General features: G+C 39.0%; 2 protein-coding genes across 3 annotated transcripts in view; one reads left to right on the top strand and one right to left on the bottom strand.

Annotated features, from left to right (window-relative positions):
- TMEM182 (transmembrane protein 182) overlaps positions 1–17055 on the bottom strand; it is a 39414-nt gene extending 22359 nt beyond the window's left edge. The window contains exon 1 of one of the 2 annotated variants that reach the window (XM_090127896.1): positions 16972–17055. In XM_090127896.1, coding sequence (XP_089984022.1) covers positions 16972–17010 — 39 coding nt within the window. In that variant the 5' untranslated portion in view covers positions 17011–17055. Of the gene's footprint in view, positions 1–325; positions 489–16971 lie in introns of those variants that run through there. The other variant, XM_031605180.2, reaches the window with a different exon arrangement.
- SLC67A2 (solute carrier family 67 member 2) lies at positions 7750–19405 on the top strand. Its single transcript, XM_031605179.2, has 6 exons — positions 7750–7909; positions 11640–11727; positions 13034–13077; positions 14437–14566; positions 15810–16019; positions 16524–19405. Exons 1-6 carry the CDS (start codon positions 7772–7774, stop codon positions 17312–17314), a joined length of 1401 nt encoding a protein of 466 aa, XP_031461039.2. The 5' UTR covers positions 7750–7771; the 3' UTR covers positions 17315–19405.
- The last annotated feature ends 1977 nt before the right edge of the window (positions 19406–21382 follow it).

Raw genomic sequence — 21382 nt, 5'->3', positions numbered from 1 at the left:
TCATACTATTTTTCAAACAGCTGAAAGAATGAAGTTCAAGTGAAATTAAGATATTTAGGTAAAAAATAACACCATCACAATGACACACAGCCTGTCTGAACGTAGGTTAGCTATAGCCTGTCTATACAGTTATAGTTCCTTTGAGAGAATGTCATATTGCAAAAGTAGTATCATAAAAAATTAATGAATTTTAGACTTGATTACAGCTGTTTAGAAGAGGTTTTGAAGTAGGCTTATAAACCTCCAGAATGTCAAAATGAGTATGTTCAAAATTTCATACAAAATAAATAAATCCAAGAAATTATAAATAAAAATCCATACTAACCCCAGCATCCTCAGGTGCTTTTGAACACCTTCCTACTTCTGTAGAAAGAAGCCAATAATCAGTTCCAAACGCCACCAAAAAGAGCAAAACTCCCAGAGCTGCGAATAAACCTCCAAAAAATATCCCCACACTCAGTTTCATTATAGAACTTATCCTCAAAAAAAAAAAAAAAAACAACAACAATTTTTTTTTTCTAGTTACTTAAGAAGAAAAAGAAAATTATTAGGCAAGTGGCTAGAAAGTAGTTTGGAGAGTACGGCTTATATCTGAAGAAGTTTCTCTTTGCTTGACTTTCTGCTGTGTTTCCCAATGCCCTGTGAATTGATTTGTGTCTCCTAATTTGTGTTCCGTGTGGCTGGCTCAAGCCTGACAGATGAAAAGGGCCATCTATTTTAGGACACTGATGGCAGAGCTTCATTCTGTTTCTCTTTCTGGGCGAGGCCAGTCAGAAATAGCTGACCTTCCCCTAACTAATGAGGGATTGACTTGAAATATTATTGCAGCTGGTACATCAACTTCAGTGGAGCTGGAGCTGCAATAGCTCTGTCAGTCCATGCAAAACATGATACAGAGTGCAGAGACGCAATAAGGGCTTCTAAAATCCAGTACTGGTAGTGGAAGGTTCGCTGGCTACTAGCAGGGAATGAAACACACACATCACTTTGGAAGTTACTAGCAACCACTTTACTAAATAAAGGCTGAGATTTTGTGATGGAACTTTGAAAACATGGTAGCCAAATCACAGAGATGCCTTTGAGAAGTCCTGATCTGAATTATAAGTGCACTTAGTTTTAAGAAATTTATACCCATACCACACCTCCCCACACTTGGACAGAAACATTAATCTTTTTTCAAAAAGAAGACACTTTTCCACATTTGGCCATTTTGGAAGGTGATCGGGTGACATATATAAACTCCAAGGACTCACTGCACAAGAAAAAGGCTTTTCCAACAATTTCTTGTCATGCCAAGCAGTCCTTCCTTAGCATCTCCAGTGGACCACAGAGCAAGCTTCTGTAGAAATTCACCGAGTTTACACAATGCACTGGATCCTGCAGTCCTTACCCAGTGACATTCCACTGGCATTATCTGTCAGCAGAGTAAATAATATTCCATTATCTTCCTACACTGAGAAGTGCTGGGATCAAGAGAAAGATGAAGTCAATTCACCCTAGAAAATCTTTGCCACAGATTTTTTTGCAGCAGACTTAGCTCTCCAGACTGGTATTCCTACTGCTGATGTCTGCTTGGGCAGTGCAGCAGCGTACTGAAGGAAACTAATAAAACAGACTGATTCTACCCTCTCTAATATCCAGACAAATGAACCAGAGATGTGTCCTCAGTGCTTTTATGATACTACATCATCTGCCTAATGCCATATTTACAAGTTACAATTCACATTCTATCCAAATTTGATACTACAGTAATTTAACACTAGCGTTTCTGTAATTTTTTTTAGACACTTCTGCACTGCATAGTTTCAGTGTACACAAAACAGTAAATAAATTTCCAGTCAAACAAACTTTTTTTTTTTTTTGTTATATTTGCTTTCCCTGACAGACACTGATGTAGTACATTTTTGCTATACCTGAAGGTGGTGATCTTTGGAGAGTATGCTATTAAAGAAAAATAAATAAAAATCTATTCAGGAAAAGAAGAAAAATATGTAGAATGCCCAGGGAGGAGGTGGAGTCACTGTCCCTGGAGGTATTCAAGAAATGTGCTGATGTGGCAGTGAGGGACATGGTTAGCGGACATAGTATGGATGGGCTGCTGGTTAGACTGGATGACCTTAGTGATCTTTTCCAACCTTACTGACTCCAGGATTTTAAGAATGTGTGGGAAAATAATGCATATTTTTGAGCATGTTTTTAGAAAACAACTACATGCCGCTTAGAAAAAAAATTGTAAGAAAAAAAAAACAGAAAAAGAACAACGGAAGAGTCAGATTCAGTGCAGGACTTACCTGTCTAGATGTAAACAGTTTTGTGTGAGCTACATGTCTATCCAATATAGCTCTAGTAAATACAAACGGTGGAGCCTGGAGAGAAGCTTAGCGTGACCTAGATCCAAAGAACTCAGGTTCAATCCCTCACCTAGACACCTAGCTCCACTGATTTCTCAGAGTATCCTACTGGCTTTCAGCTGCCACTCCATAGAATCATAGAATCCTTAGAGTTGGAAGAGAACTTTGAAAGTCGTCTAGTCCAACTCCCCTGCAGTGAACAGGGACACCACAGCTAGATCAGGTTGCCCAGGGACTTATCCAGCCTCACCCTGAAAGTCTCCAGGGATGGGGCATCAACTACGTCTTTGGGTGACTTGTTCCAGTGCCTCAGCATCCTCACTGTAAAAGACAGTATGGAAGAGAATACCAACTGGACAAGGTTTTGTACAAGTACTGCAAAAGGCATGGCAGAATTTGGTGAAAATAATACAAATGCTTTTATTATGTGCTGCTATTCATAGGAAGCAACAAGGAAACCGTGGCACACAATGACAAAATACCTTTTTCAATGTTTTATCTGAAGTGAAAAGAGAACTCCAGTCTCCTGACAGCCACTGAACACAAATAATGAAAGAAATAAAATGGTTGGTTTCATCCTTACTGCACCTACCTGCCTCCAGGTGACTTCAGGTCAGACAAAAGAAAACACATCAGTGGCTCTGTGAACTCATTTCTGCATGGAAGTAACATACTTTCATGTGTAGCTTCACAGAAATCAGTCTGTATGAAGAGTTTCACTATATGTGAAATGACAGCTGAAGCTCTGACTATGTAGTAAAAGTATTTATTTTTAATATACCATACATGCATTCTGGTCTCAGCATAGAATGTTCTTCCTGAGAGGATCTATTTTAATTATTCTCTTTTATGTTTATGGCACATTCTCTGGCAGCACTACCTTCCAAATAGTCTAACACCTCCAGTACTATGCCTGACTATGGCAGGAATGAATCAGGAGACATATTCATATCTCTTATATCATCATAAAAATTCACCTTTTACACTACTTAAATGCTCACAGAAAGTCCCAGGGTGCATTTTCTTAAATTAAATTAAATTCCGAATGTTCCTCTACAGAATATAAAAACGTTCAAGGCAGTGAAAATTGGGCTAGGCTTATCAAATAAAAACAATCATTAATATGATTCTTAAACAAGTTAATTCCCCAATTCCTTCCAACACTCCTGCAGAATTTCTACAGAAAGATTGACACTTTAAAATCAAAGCCAAATTTATCCCAACCATAATGACTATGATATAATTAAATCAGTTTTAACATACAATCAATTTGGCCAATTACGCCCAACAGGCATTGATTTTGTTGATTCATAGCGTGAAGATTGAAGGCTCTCCATAATGGATATATTCCAGTCTCATTGAACAAAGCTGGCAAAAGTTTTATGATTTTATTTCTGTTTAATTTTCTTTTGCAGATAAGGCTAAACTAATTCCTAAATCTGCATATTTTTGTTTACATACGTATCTAAATGGTTCCAGCATCAATATACTATCTGAGCCCCTCCTCGTATTTAAAAATAGAAAAGAATTAAAAACAAAACAATAGCAGGCTATTTCCTCCTTTTCTATCTGAAGGAGAAAAAGCTTGATTAGTTTATGGGAGGAGGGAGCTGTTTATTTGCTTGTTTATGTTTATGTGTGATTGAGTAAATGTCATGTGTGTACATTTAGAATTGGCAAGCAGCTTCTTATCTGTGCTGGCAGATATGTCCATGATCTGAAACAGACTTTTAGAACCATCTGCATGTCTCACTACATACCAAAAAACAATTTCTCTAGCTGCCTCAGAACTGGGTCCTTCTGAAATCCTGAAGCTCATTTATTGCTGAAGAAAAACATTGTGAACATCTACAGAATATCTCTTCCATTGATTCAGATCCTTATCCTGTCCATCCTTCCCAGCTGGGTAGCACATCATACATTGCACCTACAAGATCAATTATCAGCAGTGTGCTGGGCAGACATACAGAGTATATAGAACACCTTGTCTACTAAGTCCTTGGCTGGGATTCATCTTACCTAACACTAAGCAGCTGCAGTGTACCTGCCTTCAATTAAACTTGTCACCTCAGTTTTCTTTTACAGTTATACTGGTACTTCTAGGACACAGTCCACCTGATCTATTTTTGGATGACTACTTCAATGTGCAATGCATTACACCCTAGAAGTACATTTCTTTATTTTTTTAATGACTTTTTCTCTCCACTGAATAAAAGGGGCCTGGAATTATTAGTTTGAGATGTAATCACTTCAAAATTAATACTATAGTAAATCAGGTCACTTCTCACAGAATCACAGAATGGTTGAAAAGGACCTCTGCAGGTCATTTGATCCAACCCCTTACTCAAGTATGACAATCTAGAAATGCTTGCCCAGGTCAATGTCCAGGTGGCATTTGAAGATCTCCAAGGTGGAAGACTCCACAGCCTCTCTGAGAAACCTGTGATAGTGCTTTCTCATTCTCACAGTAAGAAAGGATGCCCATTGTCTCCTGCCCTGTCACCAGGCATCACTGAACCTCTGCTCATTCATAATCTGATGCAAGCCTGAGCAGCCTCACATCGTAAGAACAAGCTTTTCCTGCTACTAAAGCTCATTTTTAGAACTACCTCCCATTATCAAACATTATCCTTCAGTTATGACACCATAACAAGTCATAACAGTGAATTAGTATTCATACCACATAATTTTGATACCACTGCAGCTTCTAGGTAATGGAAAAAAAAAAGGTAAGAAACAAGAGGACCATCTAGATGTACTTCTTATACAGTACTTCTTGGTACATCTCCATTCACAATTTCAATCTGGAGACATATCCAAAAATTCTGAATCCACATGCTGTTTTCCATTTCTGAGTATGTATTGCTTTACTGATTTAATTAAAGAACCATCCAGTAGAAAGTCAAGTATCTTACAGTGAGACAAGTATATAATATTTGCAGTATCAACCAAGTAATTCTGCCCTAAGAGATATATTAGACTGCTTCTAATAAGACAATAAATAATAATAAATAAGACAGTGATAAACAGACTTCATTATATTTCATACCTTTAATTCTTTGTTGGTTAATCTCTTGTCAGACATATCATTTTTATTTGGGAGATTTATCCTATTTTTTTTAATTGCAGAGAGAGAAAAAAAGTGGGATGTTCTGAGGTAGCAGGAACCATCTGCCTTCAGTTCAAAGGCAACAGAGATCTTTACTATGTTATTATACATTATTATACATTATATGTGTATATATGTATATTATATTACACATTATATATTATACATTTTTCTTACACATTATGCAAAAACAGACAGATGCACAACTTTTTAAATAATGTAATCAAGTTTGCCAATACAAAAGCAGTAAGAAATCCGTTAAAAGAACAGACACCTGTATGAATGTTTGTTTTGTTTTGGTTTGGTTTGGTTTTTAATTCATAACAGTTGGCACTGAAAATGTTATTGGAGCAATCAAAAACTAAGTTCTGCCTGCTTTACAAGCCATTCTGCGATGGGGTAGATGCAAATAGCAGACAAAACTAAAAATCAGTTCTTACTGACTTGAACTTTGGGGCTGCCTACAGTCCCCATTATATTAGATCATTTGAATCTTCACAGTCTGAAGAGAAAGTAGAATTACTAATTGCTTTCTAGACTTATTGCAGAGACTGACATTTACAAAGAATCTCAACTTTTTCAGCTGATCTCAGTTGGCCACAAGAATCAATCTGTCTTACAACCGAGAAACACTGTCTAAACCCTCACAACATCTTTTAATCATCCACTTTAATAGTTGACAGCCTTCAGACCATTTTCATTTCTTCTATCAGAGTTGAAGTGACCAAATTAGCATAATAGTGAGCAGATTGACAAAGTGGTGTCAATTCTCATGGTACTCCAATACTTCAATACTTCAGTGCATTTTGTTGCATTTCAGAGGAAGTGTATGTAATTGTGATCCCCAGTAATGCTATATCCAAAATTTTTAAAATGTCATTATTCTGAAAGAACGTTATTCAAAGTGAAAGAGCTAAATGGGGTAAACTCCAAATATTACAAGCACTGGGATATTAAATAGCTCAGTTATCTGGGAAATCAGTAGCACCGTTGTCCCTGTGCATACACTAGGCTATCCATTTTGGTATCTTATAAGTAAGGCATGCATCTAGGAATATTTCTTGCTTTTTTTCCTTTTAGCTTAACTATTCAGAACCATGAGGAAAATGGCGTACCCTTCTCTTCTCCTGTTTTGTGACCTAATTCTGTTAAAGACCCTCGACCTTGTGATATTTATTTCTTATTAAAACATGAGGATAGAACTGAAGTTGTCCCATTAATCAATCAACAACTGACATTCTCTAATTTTAACTGGTGCTTATGTTTAAAATGTAAACATCATCATCATTTTTCAAAAGCAGCTTCTTAGAGATAATGAAATCACTAATCACTAATCACTAATAATAGGCCCCTCACTACAAGAAAGACATTGAGGCTCTGGAGTGTGTCCAGAGAAAGCTAACAAAGATGTGAAGGATCTGGAGAAAAAGAGAGCAGCTAAGAGAACAGGGATTGTTCAGTCTGGAGAAGAGAAGGCTCAGGGGAGACCTTATTGCTCTCTACAATGACCTGAAAGGAGGTTGTGGCAAGGCGGGGGGTTGACCTCTTCTCCCATGTAATCAGTGGTGGGAGAAAATGGCCTCAAGCTGTGCCAGGGGAGGTTCATATTGGATATTTGGAAACATCTCAGAAAGAGCAGTGATGCAGTGGCACAGGCTGCCCAGGGAGGTGGTGCAGTCACCGTCCCTGGAGGTGTTCAAGAACCATGTGGATGTGGCACTGAGGGACGTGGTCAGTGGGCATGGTGGGAGTGGGCTAGATGGACTGGATGATCTGAGAGGTCTTTCCCAGCTTTAATTATTCTAATCTATGATTCTAATTATGTACATTTCAAGAAGAAAGTTGCCCATCTTCCCAGGATGTGGCAGTCAGACAGGGCTGCTTCCCAAGGAGGGAGGCAGAACCAGAAGCAGACAGGTTTAAAACCCATCTTTCTAGAGCAGCCAGGAGGGCTGCGAGGACAGCCATCACCATTCCGCTAGGTCTTATTTCTGCTTCCAAAACTCCTCCGTTTCTGCTTTCCTCGGGGCCTCGGTGACAGAGGCACAATGAGAAGCTCCCCACAAACACACAACAAGTGACAGGAAGGGCAAATTCCTACAGGTGAGCAGGGGAAGGCAAGGATTCTGAAAGTCTCTAAAAACTCGAGGGACCTTCCTCCCCCGCCTGAAGGGGAACAAACACAAATTTAGCAGCTGACACAAACATACTCGCCGACGCAAACAAAACGCCCAACTTACGAGACCACCCCGAACCCTCCCCCCCCCTCCCCCCCCCGCCGCCATGTTTCCGCCGTTCCCCGGCATTGCGCATGCCCAGCACTGCCGCTGCGAGGCGCGGGCCCGGGGCAGCCGCCGACCGGATGGAGGAGGATGGATGCCGGGAAACCGCGAGTAGCCCGGCGGCGACGAGGCGCTTCGTGCGCTGTCTGTACGCCGTGGGCTTCCTGGTAAGCGGCGAGCCGGCTGCGTGGAGTGGGCGGCCGTGATGGGCGACCGTGGAGTGAGCCGGCCGCGGCGGCCCTGTGGCTCTGGGGCCCTCTGCCGGGGCTCTCGGCGGCCGTCGGAGGAGCCGTGCTCGCGGTGGCGGCGGCGGCGGTGGTGGGGGAACGGCGCCGGGCAGCCGTTGGTTCCCTTAGAATCCGAGGTTGAGCAGAAAACGGCCTTACGGTCCGACGTGGGCTTCCCCTGGGTTCTCCCTTAGCGCTGCTGATGGAGTTACTCTGTTTTAAGGCTCTGACTGCTTTCTGGGGCTTGAATGCTTGCTGCGACAGTGTAGCGTAGCAGTTGGATTTGCCCTGTGACCTTTAGATTGGGCGGTAGAAACGCTCTGCTTGCTTTCAGTCCTTGAACTGATATCCTGGAGTGCTGCGTCCAAGTGTGCAGTCTTCAGTACAGGAGAGACACGGACCTGTTGGAGTGCATCCAGAGAAGGGCCACAGAATGGCCAGGGTTGGAAGGGACCTCAAGGATCGTGAATCACCAACCTCCCTGCCACAGTCAGGGCCACCAACCTTCACATTTAATACTAGACCAGGCTGCCCAAGGCCCCATCCAACCTGGCCCTGAACACCTCTAGGGATGGGGCATCCATAACCTCTCTGGGCAGCTGTGCCAGCACCTCACCACTTCATAGTAAAGAACTTAAATGAAAGTGAACCAAGAAATGGAATACCTCTCCTATGAGTACAGGCTGAGAGCTGGGGCTGTGCAGCCTGGAGAAGAGAAGGCCGCAAGGTGACCTGATAGCAGCCCTCAGTATCTAAAGGGGAGCTACAGGAAAGAAGGGGACAGACTCTTTAGCAGAATCTGTGGTGATAGAACAAGGGAAAGTGGTTTCAAGCTCAGGGAGGCTAGATTTAGGTTAGATGTAAGGAAAAACTCTTTTCTAATGAGGGTGGTGAGGCACTGGAACAGGTTACCTAGCGTTGTGGTTGATGCCTGATTCCTGGAAACTTTCAAGGTTCTGGATGAGGCCTGAGCAACCTGATCAAGCTGTGGATGTCTATGCGTGCTGTAAGGGAGTTGGACTAGGTGGCCGTCAGAGGTTCCTTCCAACTCAGGATTCTACTATTCTATCCTACAAAATAATATAATGGACAAAGTGCATAGTAACATCTTTTGTGTCTTCATACCTCCTCTGCGATTTCATAGAGCACGTAATACACTCTGAAAGCCAGCAAGAAATTAGTGGAATTTTAAAGGTTTAGATTGTGGTGAAATGTAATAAAGCACAACGTGTTGCCTGTTACACAATCTTCCTGTAGCCAAGCAAATGCAGTCTCATCATCGTTTGACATAAGAAATTTTAAATGAGATAACAACCTATTGCAGAAGAATGATTAATGGGTCTTGCACAACCTGCATGCCTGTGACAAGTCAAGTACCACCGGTGTGTATGTGTTCTGAGACCTGGACTTTTTAATACCTTTATCCTTGACCCGGGCAAAGTGGCAGACCCACAGTAGTCTCTTCAGGTTTTCAGATGACATTTCAGTATGGAGTGCCAGTTTAGGACAAGGGGCACCTGTGGCAAAGAAAAACGTGGCTTAGTGGGCATGGTGGGATTGGTTGATGGTTGGACAAGACAATCTGAGAGGTCTTTTCCAACCTTAATGATTCTGTGATTCTAGGCAGGCTGAATAGATGGGCTGACAATAGCCTTATGAAACTCAACATGGACAACTACCATGTCCTGCAGTCAGCAAGAAATAACCTTTTCCAAACATAGAGGGTGCCCTGATTGAAAGGCAGTTAGCAGCATCTTGAGCTGTACAAACAAGGAAATGCGCTTCCCTCACTCTGTACTTGTGAGAATGCACCTAAAATACTGTGCACAGGAAGGAGTGAGCTTTGAAGGGCCACCAGGATGCCTAGAAAGGTTGCCCTGTGAGGAGAGGCTGAGGGGGGCCTGACAGCCTTTCCTATATGGGTAAGGAGGTTACCAAGAAGATGGAGCCAGCTCCTCAGTGTGGTGCATGGCAAAGAAAAGAGGGACAAAGGTCCTGTATGCAGTCAGAACCTCTCACCGTAATTGCAAGAAAGCCTGCCTCAAAGAATCATAAAATTGTTTGAGTTGGAAGGGACCTTTAAAGCTCATCTAGTTCAACTCCCCTGCAATGAACAGGGACACTTACAGCTAGATCAGGTTGCTCAGAGCCCTGTCCAGCCTGACCTTGAATGTCTTCAGGGATGGGGCATCCACAAGCTCCCTGGCCTGTGCCCAGTGCCTCACCACCCTCACTATAAAAAACGTTTTCCTTGTATCTAGTTTAAATCTCCCCTCTTTTAGTTAGAAACTGTTTCCCCTAGTCCTATCACAGCACATGATGCTAAAGGGTCTGTGTGCCCTTCTTTCTTATAGCTCCTCTTTAGGTAATGAAAGGCTGCTATCAGATCACTGTGTAGCCTTCTCCTCTCCAGGCTGAACAGCCCTAGCTTTCAGCCTGTCCTTGTAGGCAGGTGATCTATCCCTTGAATAATTTTTGTGGCCCTCCTCTGGATGATCTCTAACAGGTCCATGTCTCTCCTATACTGAGACACAGACACATCTTTTCACATGAGGACAGCCAAGCAGTGGGAAAGGTTGCCAGAAGAGTTGTGCAGTCTCTGTCCTAGAAGATTTTTAGGACAAGACTGGATAAAGCCTTGAGGGTGTGTATTCAAAGCTTGCCCTGCTGAGAGCATGACTAGAAACCTGAGATTCCTTCATTGTGATTTATTGTTATTTTATGATTCTATATACTAGTTTATGGAGTAGCTTTCTGAGCCCTGAAGCTGTTTTACTAACAATTTTAGTAAGCCGTGTGGGCTTTTTACTTATGCTGATATATTTAATGTCCTAATTCCTTGTTTCCATCGTAAGATACTTAGTGATAGACTGTAAGAATTTAGTGTAGCGTGCATTGTTACAGTTACTCTGACTGTGGGTGTGCTATGAACAGCTAGCTAGTCTGCTGAAGCTTCAGCAGTCAGTGATGAAAGGTGATCTTGTTTCAATAGCTCTCTTCTGTAAGGTTCAGCTCTGATAAAGGACTCATGCCGGGAGCATATAGTGAAGGAACTATTGGGTTAATGTAGCTAGCTTGACAAAAGATAAAGTGTCAAAAGAACTGAGTAGAAGATTCTTCTACCTTTCAGGATGGGTAGTGTCCTTTGCCCTTATACAAAAAGTTTTCTACTTACACTTCACAATATATTCTTTTTTAATGTTTCTGTCCTTACATTTCTGAAGTTATACAGAAAGACTAACTTTGAATAGGTTCAAATCTATCTTCTTCCTCTCTTCCTCGTCCTGGTTGATAGTGAAAATACTGTAGATTTTCCTTCTACCCAAGTACAGAGTGTTTTAGGTGACTGAAATTAAAAAAATATTATTTATATATATATCTTAAGAATGTTTGTATGTGCAGGAAGGAGGAATATTAACGTTATAATTTTCGCTCCTCTGTGAGGCTGACCTTATCTTTATCTTCCTGGGTGGTTTTAATTTTGTCCATACAGGGCGCACTGTAGAGGTTGAGACATACCACATTAGCCATGAAAAATTTTCTTCGAATCTTGTACTGATACAGAAGTCATTTAAAACTTTTGGAATGCGGACTGACTGTTCTTAAAACAGTTTGCTACCATCTTTGTAGAAATCATCACTTATTAAAAATTTTCCTGTCTTCTTTTCAGGATTTATTTGGTGTGAGTATGGTTGTTCCTTTAATGAATCTTCACATCAAATCTCTAGGAGCAAGTCATACAGTTGCTGGAATAATAGGTGAGTTGCAATGATCAATTGATTTACCAAAGAATAAGATAATGAGAACTGAAATATATCTTCCTGTCAATTGAATATTATAGCATAATTCTTCCTTGCTAGTAGTATAATAAAAAGTAATGCCAAATTCCAAATAGAAACGTAAGGACAACCATGCTGTGTTTGATGCAGAGAACTATCCAAGCTCACAATCTGTTGGTTGCCAAAAGCATTCTTGGAAAGAAGAAGGAAGTCTTACAGTACTTGTACAATACTTGTACAGGTGCTTTTCCAGCTGACCTGGTTTCTTCAGCATCCAAGAATTCACATCTCAGCAACCTTGGGAGCCAGAGCTGCTGGTTTTATTTTTTACTGTTGTTTGCAGGCTTTGCAGCCAATATGTCTACAGCTGGTTCTCCTCACCTTTCCAATGCCCTTGATCGCTTCCAATTCAATTAAATTCCTTGCAGCTACCTTTTAGCAAGGATGTTTGTCATCCTTAAAGACTTATTTATCAGTAAATTCTGAAGGTTTGGATTTCTGTCTTAAAATGAGATGTTAAAATGAAGTTCCGGGGTTCTAAGGATCTTGTTTATATATTGTAGTACTGTTTATGGTTTGCTGTGTTTGAATTATGATATTCTTCTTACCTACATGTGATTGACTTGGACTTTGTTGTTTTTCTTTCTTCCTTTATTTTTATTTTGGATGGGAGCAGTTTGTAAAATAACTCTTGTTCTGCTCTGAGATGGTGGCAGTATTTTAAGTACTGATTCATCAAAAATACATTTTCATCTGCTTTGATTTAAACTTGAAAAAAAAAATAGATTTTGAGGTGTATTCTTATAAATGAAAAGGTTTGGTAGATGTTTCTATGTGCTTCTCTTTTCTGCTTCTCTTCTGTCACTGCAGCTAAACTCAGACTCCCAAATGAAAGAGTAGGGTGTGTGGTTTCTTTAGGGTTTCTGTGGTTGTAATAGGTTGAAGAGCTGAGTGGAAAGTAATTACAGCCTCCCAGTAATGAAATTCTCTTCTGATTCTGAGAAAGGAATCACAAATGCTGAGATCTCTTTTGTTTAATGCACCACCCAAAGCAACATCCTTCTATGTTATGTAGCTGTATAAGTTTTGATTAGCAGTTGCTTTATTATGGGCTTTTTTCCCATTCCTTAAACTATTTCCCTTGTTTTCTAAGCTTGATCCGTTCTTCTTCTTTTAGTAAATTATTCCCAGAATTACTTTAATGTTTTCTCATTTAAAATTTCCTGCAGTTTTCATAGAAGAAAATAGTAATTTTTACTGTTGGTATTTTACTTGTTTGTTTTAGGATCTCTCTATGGTATAATGCAACTATTTTCCAGCACGTTTGTGGTGAGTTCTAACATTGTGTTTTTAAGTACATTGTCATTTCTATGGATTTTATGGGGGGATTAAAGGGGGAAAGGAGAACTTCAATAGCAGGCATTTCTTGAAAATTTGAAAAGGTTCATGTTGTTTCTATAAGTGGTTTTGTTTGGAGGATCCTGTTTTTTAGTTTTTGTTTCCCTTATACAGAATATTCAGATCCTTCATAACATTACTAAATAGAATGCAGAATTTAGGTTAAAACTAAGATGCAGATTTGGGATCAGATATACATTGCTGAGGTAATTCTCAGTCAAACATGTTTGTCTCCTTGTTTTTTTGTTTTGTTTTGTTTTATTTTCCAACCTCCCCAGCCTGGTCTAGTATCAAATGGGGAGGTTAGTGGCCCTGCCTGTGCCTGGTGAGTTGGAGATTCATGATCCTTGTGGTCCCTTCCAACCCAGGCCATTCTGTCTCCAGTATAAATGCTAGTAAAACAGTTCTCTTAATTAAGCCCATCCAGAAAGCAATCTCATGATTCAGCTTTTTGTAAGCCTGTTATATAGAGCTTGCTTTCCCTGCTTAATAAGCAGCGTCTTGTAATCTCCCATACAGCCTAAGCTCTCATGTCATGTGTCTTTGAACTTTGTCAAGGCCAAGCATCCTGAAAGCATGCTTTACCTTTCAATACCATAGATCCCTGTATTTAACCAAGAAAACCTTTAATTTTATCCTGCTATCTCCTGTCTCTCAGGAGAGCAGATTTTGAGCATCTTGTGAAAAAGCATTTCAGAATTTGTTCTACAGGACACCTGGGATAATTTGCTTCTCTAATGTGGCATTTTCTTTGAACTGCAAGACCATTACCTACTTCTTGAAAAATCTACTTGCTGCTTGGAATCAAGCTGTTTTATAAACATACTACAGCAAGTTTGCTGTTCTCCCTTCTCATATCTACTTACTGCTCATTTGCTCTGGGATGACAAACTCCTCCTAGCTAAGACTGTTCCTTTTAGGATGCTCAGCAAGTGTCTGAGCATAGCTACCAAATATCTGTGGTTGGTTATGCTAACCTGTTCAGAGTGCTAGTAATGGTAGTATTTGAGGGTGTTTATTGCCAGGATTCTGGTTTTTAAAGGAGAAAGTATTAAAAAAAAGAATAAAAAATCCCTACATGGCATGAAATAGAGTACAGTTTCAGCAGGTGCACTGCCAGCAGGGCAGAACTCTGCTCATCACTTCCAGACTTCATACACTTAGCAAAATTGTGTAATAGGCTTATTAAGCTTCTGCTAACAGTCCTTTGAACTTCTTTCTGAGTTTAACTTAGGTTCATTGTACGTAGTTAAATGCTATAAAATGTTCTTAATTTCCTGCTTTGTGAAGGGCTGCTGGAGTGACATAGTAGGAAGACGGTACTCTCTGCTTGCTTGTATTCTTCTCAGTGCACTGGGTTACTTCCTTCTTGGAACATCCACCACTGTGTTCCTGTTTGCCCTTTCTAGAGTCCCTGTAGGTGAGTAAAGACTTGGCATTTTGCAGCTTAAATTTCATGTTGTCTCAGCTTGAGAATTGCTACTAAAGAAGTGATGGTATATAGGTACTGACATAGCATCATCCAGAAGTACCTACTGGACCCTGGTAATAGAGGCATCTCTACAGTTTAAACATTCTTATGATTTTTCTAACAATTGAAATATGTACTCAAACTGTCAAAACTTTTATACCACTTTAAGTAGCTGAATTCTGTAGGACTGGAGTGCAGCAATTCCTTGAAAGTAGCTGTTGTACTGTTAGTCATTAGAAATACGTGGTATATCTGCTGGAAATCGTGACCTGCACTCACAAGGCAGAATAGAATTATAAATGAACTGGTTCATTATTGATTTTCTCTTATGCTGATTACATATTTCAAAGTGATAACTGCAAAATCTGGCTGAAAATTTAGGTCAGCACTTCAATAGAATATGTACCAAAGCAAGTGTGTTTGCAACACTGAAACTAAGTTTGTGGCAAGGTTTGTATCAATTCTTACAGTAGCTGAATATTTATCATGTATTCTGATATAATAAGCATTACTTTTACTTGGAACACATTTACAAAAAGGTACTTTTGTGGCCTATGGTCCTGGTCTAGGAACTCTTCATACTGTTTCTTTACTTAAAGAAAAATTGCCAATAAGTGATTTGATTGGTATTTGGTTACAAGTAGAAGTAATGCTTTTTAATTCTAACAGTACTGTGCCTGTGATGGATAGCATTGCTCTGGTCAGGGTGAAGGAATATAGAAGTTTGTGTTATTGCTATTCCTACAGCACACTTGTCTGCCACACCAGTCTCTTGTAATGCCTTGTAATCCTGGAAATCTCCATACTCAGCAAAGTTGTTACAGAGCTATGCTTATAAACAAACAAGCCATTTCTACTCCACCTTTACCCACAGAATCCTATTTTAGAAGCTGTGCTATTCCTAGAGTGCTCCAGCGTGAGCTTATTTACTTATCCTTCCAGTAGGGTTGGAGGAATGTTCCCTTAAAACAAATGCCTAAATAGTTTAGATAGCTATGTCCAAATCCTTGAACAACCAGGACAGTGATTGTGGCTCAACATGCTGCATGACTCTAACACAAAGGATTTTTGGTCTGTAATATTAATTATAGGAATTATACAGTTTTAACATTGATACATCAGATAGCCTATGTGATTTTTTTTAATCTTTTGAATTAAGCAAGACACATTTGGACTTTTATTTATGTTGCAGGTATTTTCAAACACACCCTTTCCATCTCTAAAGCCCTGCTTTCCGACTTGGTTTCTGAGAGAGACCGCCCTTTAGTAATGGGACGTTTCAATGCAGCCTCTGGTGTGGGCTTCATTCTGGGGCCTGTTGTTGGGGGCTACCTTACAGAGTTGGAAGATGGCTTTTATCAAACGTCTTTCATCTGTGCCTCTATCTTCCTTCTGAATGCTGGTAGGTTTTTTGTCTTTTTTTGTTCCACTTTTGTGTATTTATGCTGTTTGTAATACCTAGAATTTGTAGTGGTTCTTATCATATTTGGCATACGTGTTTTGTATTATGAATACAGGGCTGTTGAGAAGAATAGGAATTTTGAAGCAGTTAACCTCCAGTTGCTTCTCCGTTAAATTATTTATATTGCTTTTACAGGCATGGGAATAGGAACTTAAGTGCCCAAAGATGACAAGTAAAAATCAGAATTTTGGCTTCAGCCCTTAGGTTTACATGCTGTGTGTTGTCTTAGTGCTTTCCTTCCTTGCTTTCATTGCATTTAAAGTTGAACTGTGAATAGCACTATGTGTAATCCCTGTAATTTTTTACAGTGATTTTTAAAAAGTAGTTTGATTCCTTTTTAAACTTTGTTTTTTACACTCCGTAAACTGTTACCATCAGACTAATGGGAAAACGTGTAAAAATTACGCAATTAAATGCAATCAACTAATATTTTTATCTGTATAGGTCTTGTCTGGATGTTACCCTGGAATGAAGAAAACATTGTCAATAAGAAACATGAACATGACAAAAAAAGGACAGACAGTTCCTCAGCAAAAAGAGATTGTGACTCGCACTTGAAACCAGTAACTAATGGAGCTATGGCAAATGATAGTCCTTTCCAGTCTCCTTGGGTCCAAATTACAACGGTGCTGAAGAGGATTAAAGAAATTGCATCATCTGATTTGTGGGATATATTTTTAATACGGTTACTGATGTCTGTCGCTATACTGCTGTACTATAGTAATTTTACTCTGGCTTTGGATGAGAGATTTGGGGTGAAACCCCTGTTCTCTGGATACCTAATGAGCTATAGCAGTACGCTTGGAGTTCTGGCTGGTTGTCTTCTTGGACCAATAACAAGACTGTATCAGCACAACACTTACAGACTCCTGTTGCACTCTAGCACTTTTACCTGCGTGTTGATTCTTCTGTATGCATCAGCACTTGGCATGTGGATGGTTGTTTTGTCTTCCACATTCTTAGCCTTTTCAACTACTATAGGTCGTACTTGCATCATTGACCTCGAATTGACCATTGGTGGGAATGAAGCCAGTGGTACACTCCTGGGTGTTGGACAGTCTGTGACATCAGTGGGACGTATAATTGCCCCACTCCTTTCTGGAATTGCTCAGGAATTCAGTCCCTGCGGCCCGCCAAGTCTGGGGGTTGGCTTAGCTTTAATAGCTATTCTAATAATGAACATGAACAAGCAAAAATATTGTAGTAGTGGAAATGTTAAGTTAAAAAATCAATAATAGCTGCAAATTTGGATTGCATGGATGTATTTTACAGAAGAAGCACAGTGAATCAACCAGGGTTGACACATACACCTGCCAGACCTGTACAGTAGTAACAGGATCATTTAAGAGGGCCAATTTTGTTCATGCAGAGACCAAGTGTATATATACACACATAGAAATAAATGCTGCAGGACAGTTGTCTTTCTGAACTGGGACCACTAGAATTCTTACAAGAGGGACAAGTGTTAATGTATAGTGTTGGCTGGGTTTTTTTAAGAACTTTTAACCTTGGAGGGAATAGAAGAATAACTTAAGTACACAGATCCTGTTTGTAGCTGATATTTGAAACAGAGTTTAGACTGATATCTTGTAAAAGGTGCAGACAAGTTAATTTGTGTTGTTTAATCAGAGGTGAGCTTTTATTATTTTATCAGAACTTGGAACAGGAGAACTTGGAACATAACTTACTAGGCTTAATTTCTTATGCTGTGGTCTGTTGCCATTTTCTGCTGTGACAATAGATAATTAACAAGACGTTTGTTTATATGATTTTGTTGAGTGTACATTGTCTTGAATTTATGGTAGCCATCTGGCCCTGATTACCTGTCTTTCCCAGGCAACAGATTTGGATATATGCTAATTTTGTATTAGCAAACTTAAAATGGACAATTTTGGAATGACATGGAGTCATTCAGACTGAAACTGAAACTGAACCTAAGCTTTATTGAAACTTGAACTGGTAGTTCATGTTTAGTGATAACTTCTACTGAGCAACTTTGTCATAAATTATTTTGTAATGCTTCCTGTGCAGTTTTTCTGCCTTCATTTTAAGAATAAATTTGCTTCTCAAGTCTTTTGACTGTTAAAGATGTGCTGAAGAAACTAGCAGGAGTTCAAAAGTGACTTTGAGTAAATGCATTCTCTTTCATCTCTGGAGGCACAGGTGATGTTTCAGTGACAAGACGAAAAATGTTTCTTTATTTGTATTTCAGTCTTTGTATGAACTGCTTAAATAACGACTTTACTCTCAGAGATGTAGTGAGAGTTGTAGTACTTTGCAACTTTGCTATTTATTGTTCAAGCACATATTGCAAACTAGTCACTGTTTGAATTTGTTTTGAAACATACTTTGCACTGATGATGTTCCATGCACTTTTTCTAAAACTACTTGAAACTACTGTCCACTATGTCGAATTTTTTATTAATAACCATTCAGCTGTCTCCCTAAACACATCTGTGCAAATGATGTTGCTACTTCAAGAGTCACAGGTAATGTTTTGCACTTATTTCCTTATTTTTCCAGTGCCTGAAATTGTGTAAGTCCTTGTTGAAACCTCAGTGATGCCACCATGAGAATATAGAGAGAACTCTGAGTTAATTTTATATGTTGACATAATAATAAATGTTTTATTACTGCTATGATTTCAGTAGCTATCATCAGAGATAATTCCTGTAATGATCTGTTGAATTTACTTCAGACATTTTCAAGTATGTTATCTCCTTGTTTTGCTTGGCAGATGCTTCAATCCGTTCTCACCCAACATTTCCTATCCTCTTTCCATCCATGTTTTCAAATAGTTAACTAAAACTATCCTTCTATCCTTCAGGTATTTTCTGTTTTGCAACTGTAGCAAAAGTTAAAAGGGAAGGTGGAGAATTCTTCAAAAATTAACATATTTGAAATATTTAGTAATTTTTATTATGCTTATTGGTTATACTAGGTAACAACATTTTAGTGTTGCTGCACTGTTTAAAGCTAAATTCTGTAAACACCATAAAATATAACTTTACTGTAAAACTACCAGAATATTACTTTTACTTTTCTGCTTATAAAAGCTTCAAAGCCTACACATTTAATGTTTTTGTTTGAAAAGTAGGTCTCAATATACACTGAATAAAGATGAAATTAATATTTGCATTGAGAAACCTTTAGGAGGTTATGATCTCAGGGACATTACAAGTAATGCTACAGAACAAAAGGTTCTTAATTGTAGGCCAAAATGAAAGCCTGTGCAAACATTTCTTTGGAAAGCCTCAGTTACAGAAAAGTTGCACTATTTTATTTTATTTTTTTAAGGAAAAGTAATAAAATGAAATTACAATCTACCTTTATCATTTTGTCACTGTTTTTTTTTTTTTTTTTTTTTTTCACTCTTCCTCTGCTGAAACTATGGCATGAAATACAGATGGCCAATTTAAAGAGGTGCAGTTTTTTTTTCTTTGTGGTCTAATTGTTTCTTATAATAATAAACTTTTCACATAAAAGGTGAAGAAGCCCTAGGATTCAACCAAGAAGTCACTTGATAGTGAATGGAAAAGAAGAAAGAAAAGCAAAGAATGAACTCACCAGTTTTGAGATGGGATGCTGAAAGCTAGCATTCCTAGTGTATGGAGACCATATTTAAATCCCTTGTGTTGTCTCTTGCTTGCCATGATAAAATTCAGCAAGTAAGATGAGTAAGTGACATCCCTGGAGAGAAGATGCGACTCCTCCCTTGACTTGAGGGAGGAAAAGCTGCAGCTATTTGGGGTTACACTGATTTACTCAGCAGTTTCTTGAATCTTGAAAGTTTCAACCTTGAAATAACTGCCAAATGAGATTTTTCCCTTGCTCACTCTTTCTTTGAGTTAGTTTTCTTGGATGTGTTGTTTGTTGTTTGTTTGTTTGTTTGTTTTTTTATAATTTGAAATTTTCACTGTTTTAGCACTTATCTTCATGATCAGCTGACAATGAAGAAGCTGCACATACAGTGCAATAATTTTTCTGTAAAATAACTGATAACCTATGATAGGTACTCAATTTTTTACATAAACATATTTTGCATTTTGGTTACTGTTTCATACACTCCAACAGATACTTTTTGAACACTTACACATAGCTGTGCAGGAATCTTGCAAGGCAGTTAATTGTGGCCTGAACTTTGAGAATCAACCTATTTTGAGTGGAGCTCAGATCTCTTCCCTATGGGAAATAAAATAGCCTTTTTTTAAAGGTAAGTCTTGAAAACCTCGTAGTTCAACCTACAAGGAGGAATTAAGATACATTTTTAGTTATTTTTAACTCAATATTAGCATCAAGGAGTTATTTATTGACAAAAGCTTTGGAACAGGAACTGTTCTTCTCTCAAATGTAATAAACAGAAGATTTTGGAAATGATGTAAAATAATAATGCAATAACTTGCAGTATTTAAAATGAATTTACCTTCTTGCTTCCAAAATTTACTTCTTGAAACAAAACCTTTTGCAATTAGAACGCTGGTTCAATTCACAACACACAAATGTGAAACCCAGCACATTTCAGATAAAGAAATTGAGTAACCCCATAACTGTTGTATTCCCTCCTGCATTTACTCACTGATATCCTGTTGAATATTACAAGATACAGAGGCTTCCAGAGCTTCCACAGTCCCTCCTGTGTGCCTGTACAGGAAATGCATCAGTGCTTGTCTAAGAAATGATGCTAACCCAATATCCCATTGTATTGTCCTATTAGAAGACATGCCAAGCACCTGCAGGAGGAATTCTGATGAAGGTAACTTTCAAGCAGTGCAGCACAGTATCCAAGAGAGACTTATCAACCCCAAATCTGATCAGCTCCCAAATGCTGAGGTATTTTCAAGTGTTTGCAGGAGAATCAAGCTGAAGCTGAAATATATTTTTATTAACAATTTTGATTTTTTTTTTCAAGTAGCTTCCTGTTTAATTGGCCATCTAACAAGCCAAGAGGGATATTCAACCTTTTGAGTGTCCTAAGACAGCTTCCTCATGGTGGTTCACACAATTGACAGTGTCAAGCACAGCTACAGCTTTATCTAGAAAGTACAAATTGCATCACAGTATGCTAAATCACTTTAGGACTGTTAGTCTTTTCTCTCCAGAATTAAAATAGCACCTGAATAAGGTGAGTTAGGTAGCCTATGACTTACCTCTCTATTTTTCTATTGTGTCCTACAGCAGATACTATTTCTACTGCCTGGACTTGATACCTCCTGCATTTTATTTGCCAGGCTACTCCTCCAATCTATTGTTGGCCTGGCTGGCACAGTGTATAGTAGTATTACTATACACTGTGTATAGTAATA

This window comes from Phasianus colchicus, chromosome 1 (genome assembly GCF_987193195.1).
Source record: "Phasianus colchicus chromosome 1, bPhaCol1.hap1.1, whole genome shotgun sequence".
NCBI lineage: Eukaryota > Metazoa > Chordata > Aves > Galliformes > Phasianidae > Phasianus > Phasianus colchicus.
Note: the sequence above shows the minus strand (reverse complement) of the source record. Positions and strands in the feature narration are given on the sequence as shown.

What these genes read in the sequence shown, in the direction of transcription:
- SLC67A2 (XM_031605179.2), top strand. Translation starts at nt 7,772, where the DNA reads ATGCCCAGCACTGCCGCTGCGAGGCGCGGGCCCGGGGCAGCCGCCGAC. An exon ending in TGTACGCCGTGGGCTTCCTG is followed by an intron (nt 7,910 to 11,639) that starts GTAAGCGGCGAG and finishes TCTTCTTTTCAG; the next exon opens with GATTTATTTGGTGTGAGTAT. An exon ending in TACAGTTGCTGGAATAATAG is followed by an intron (nt 11,728 to 13,033) that starts GTGAGTTGCAAT and finishes TGTTTGTTTTAG; the next exon opens with GATCTCTCTATGGTATAATG.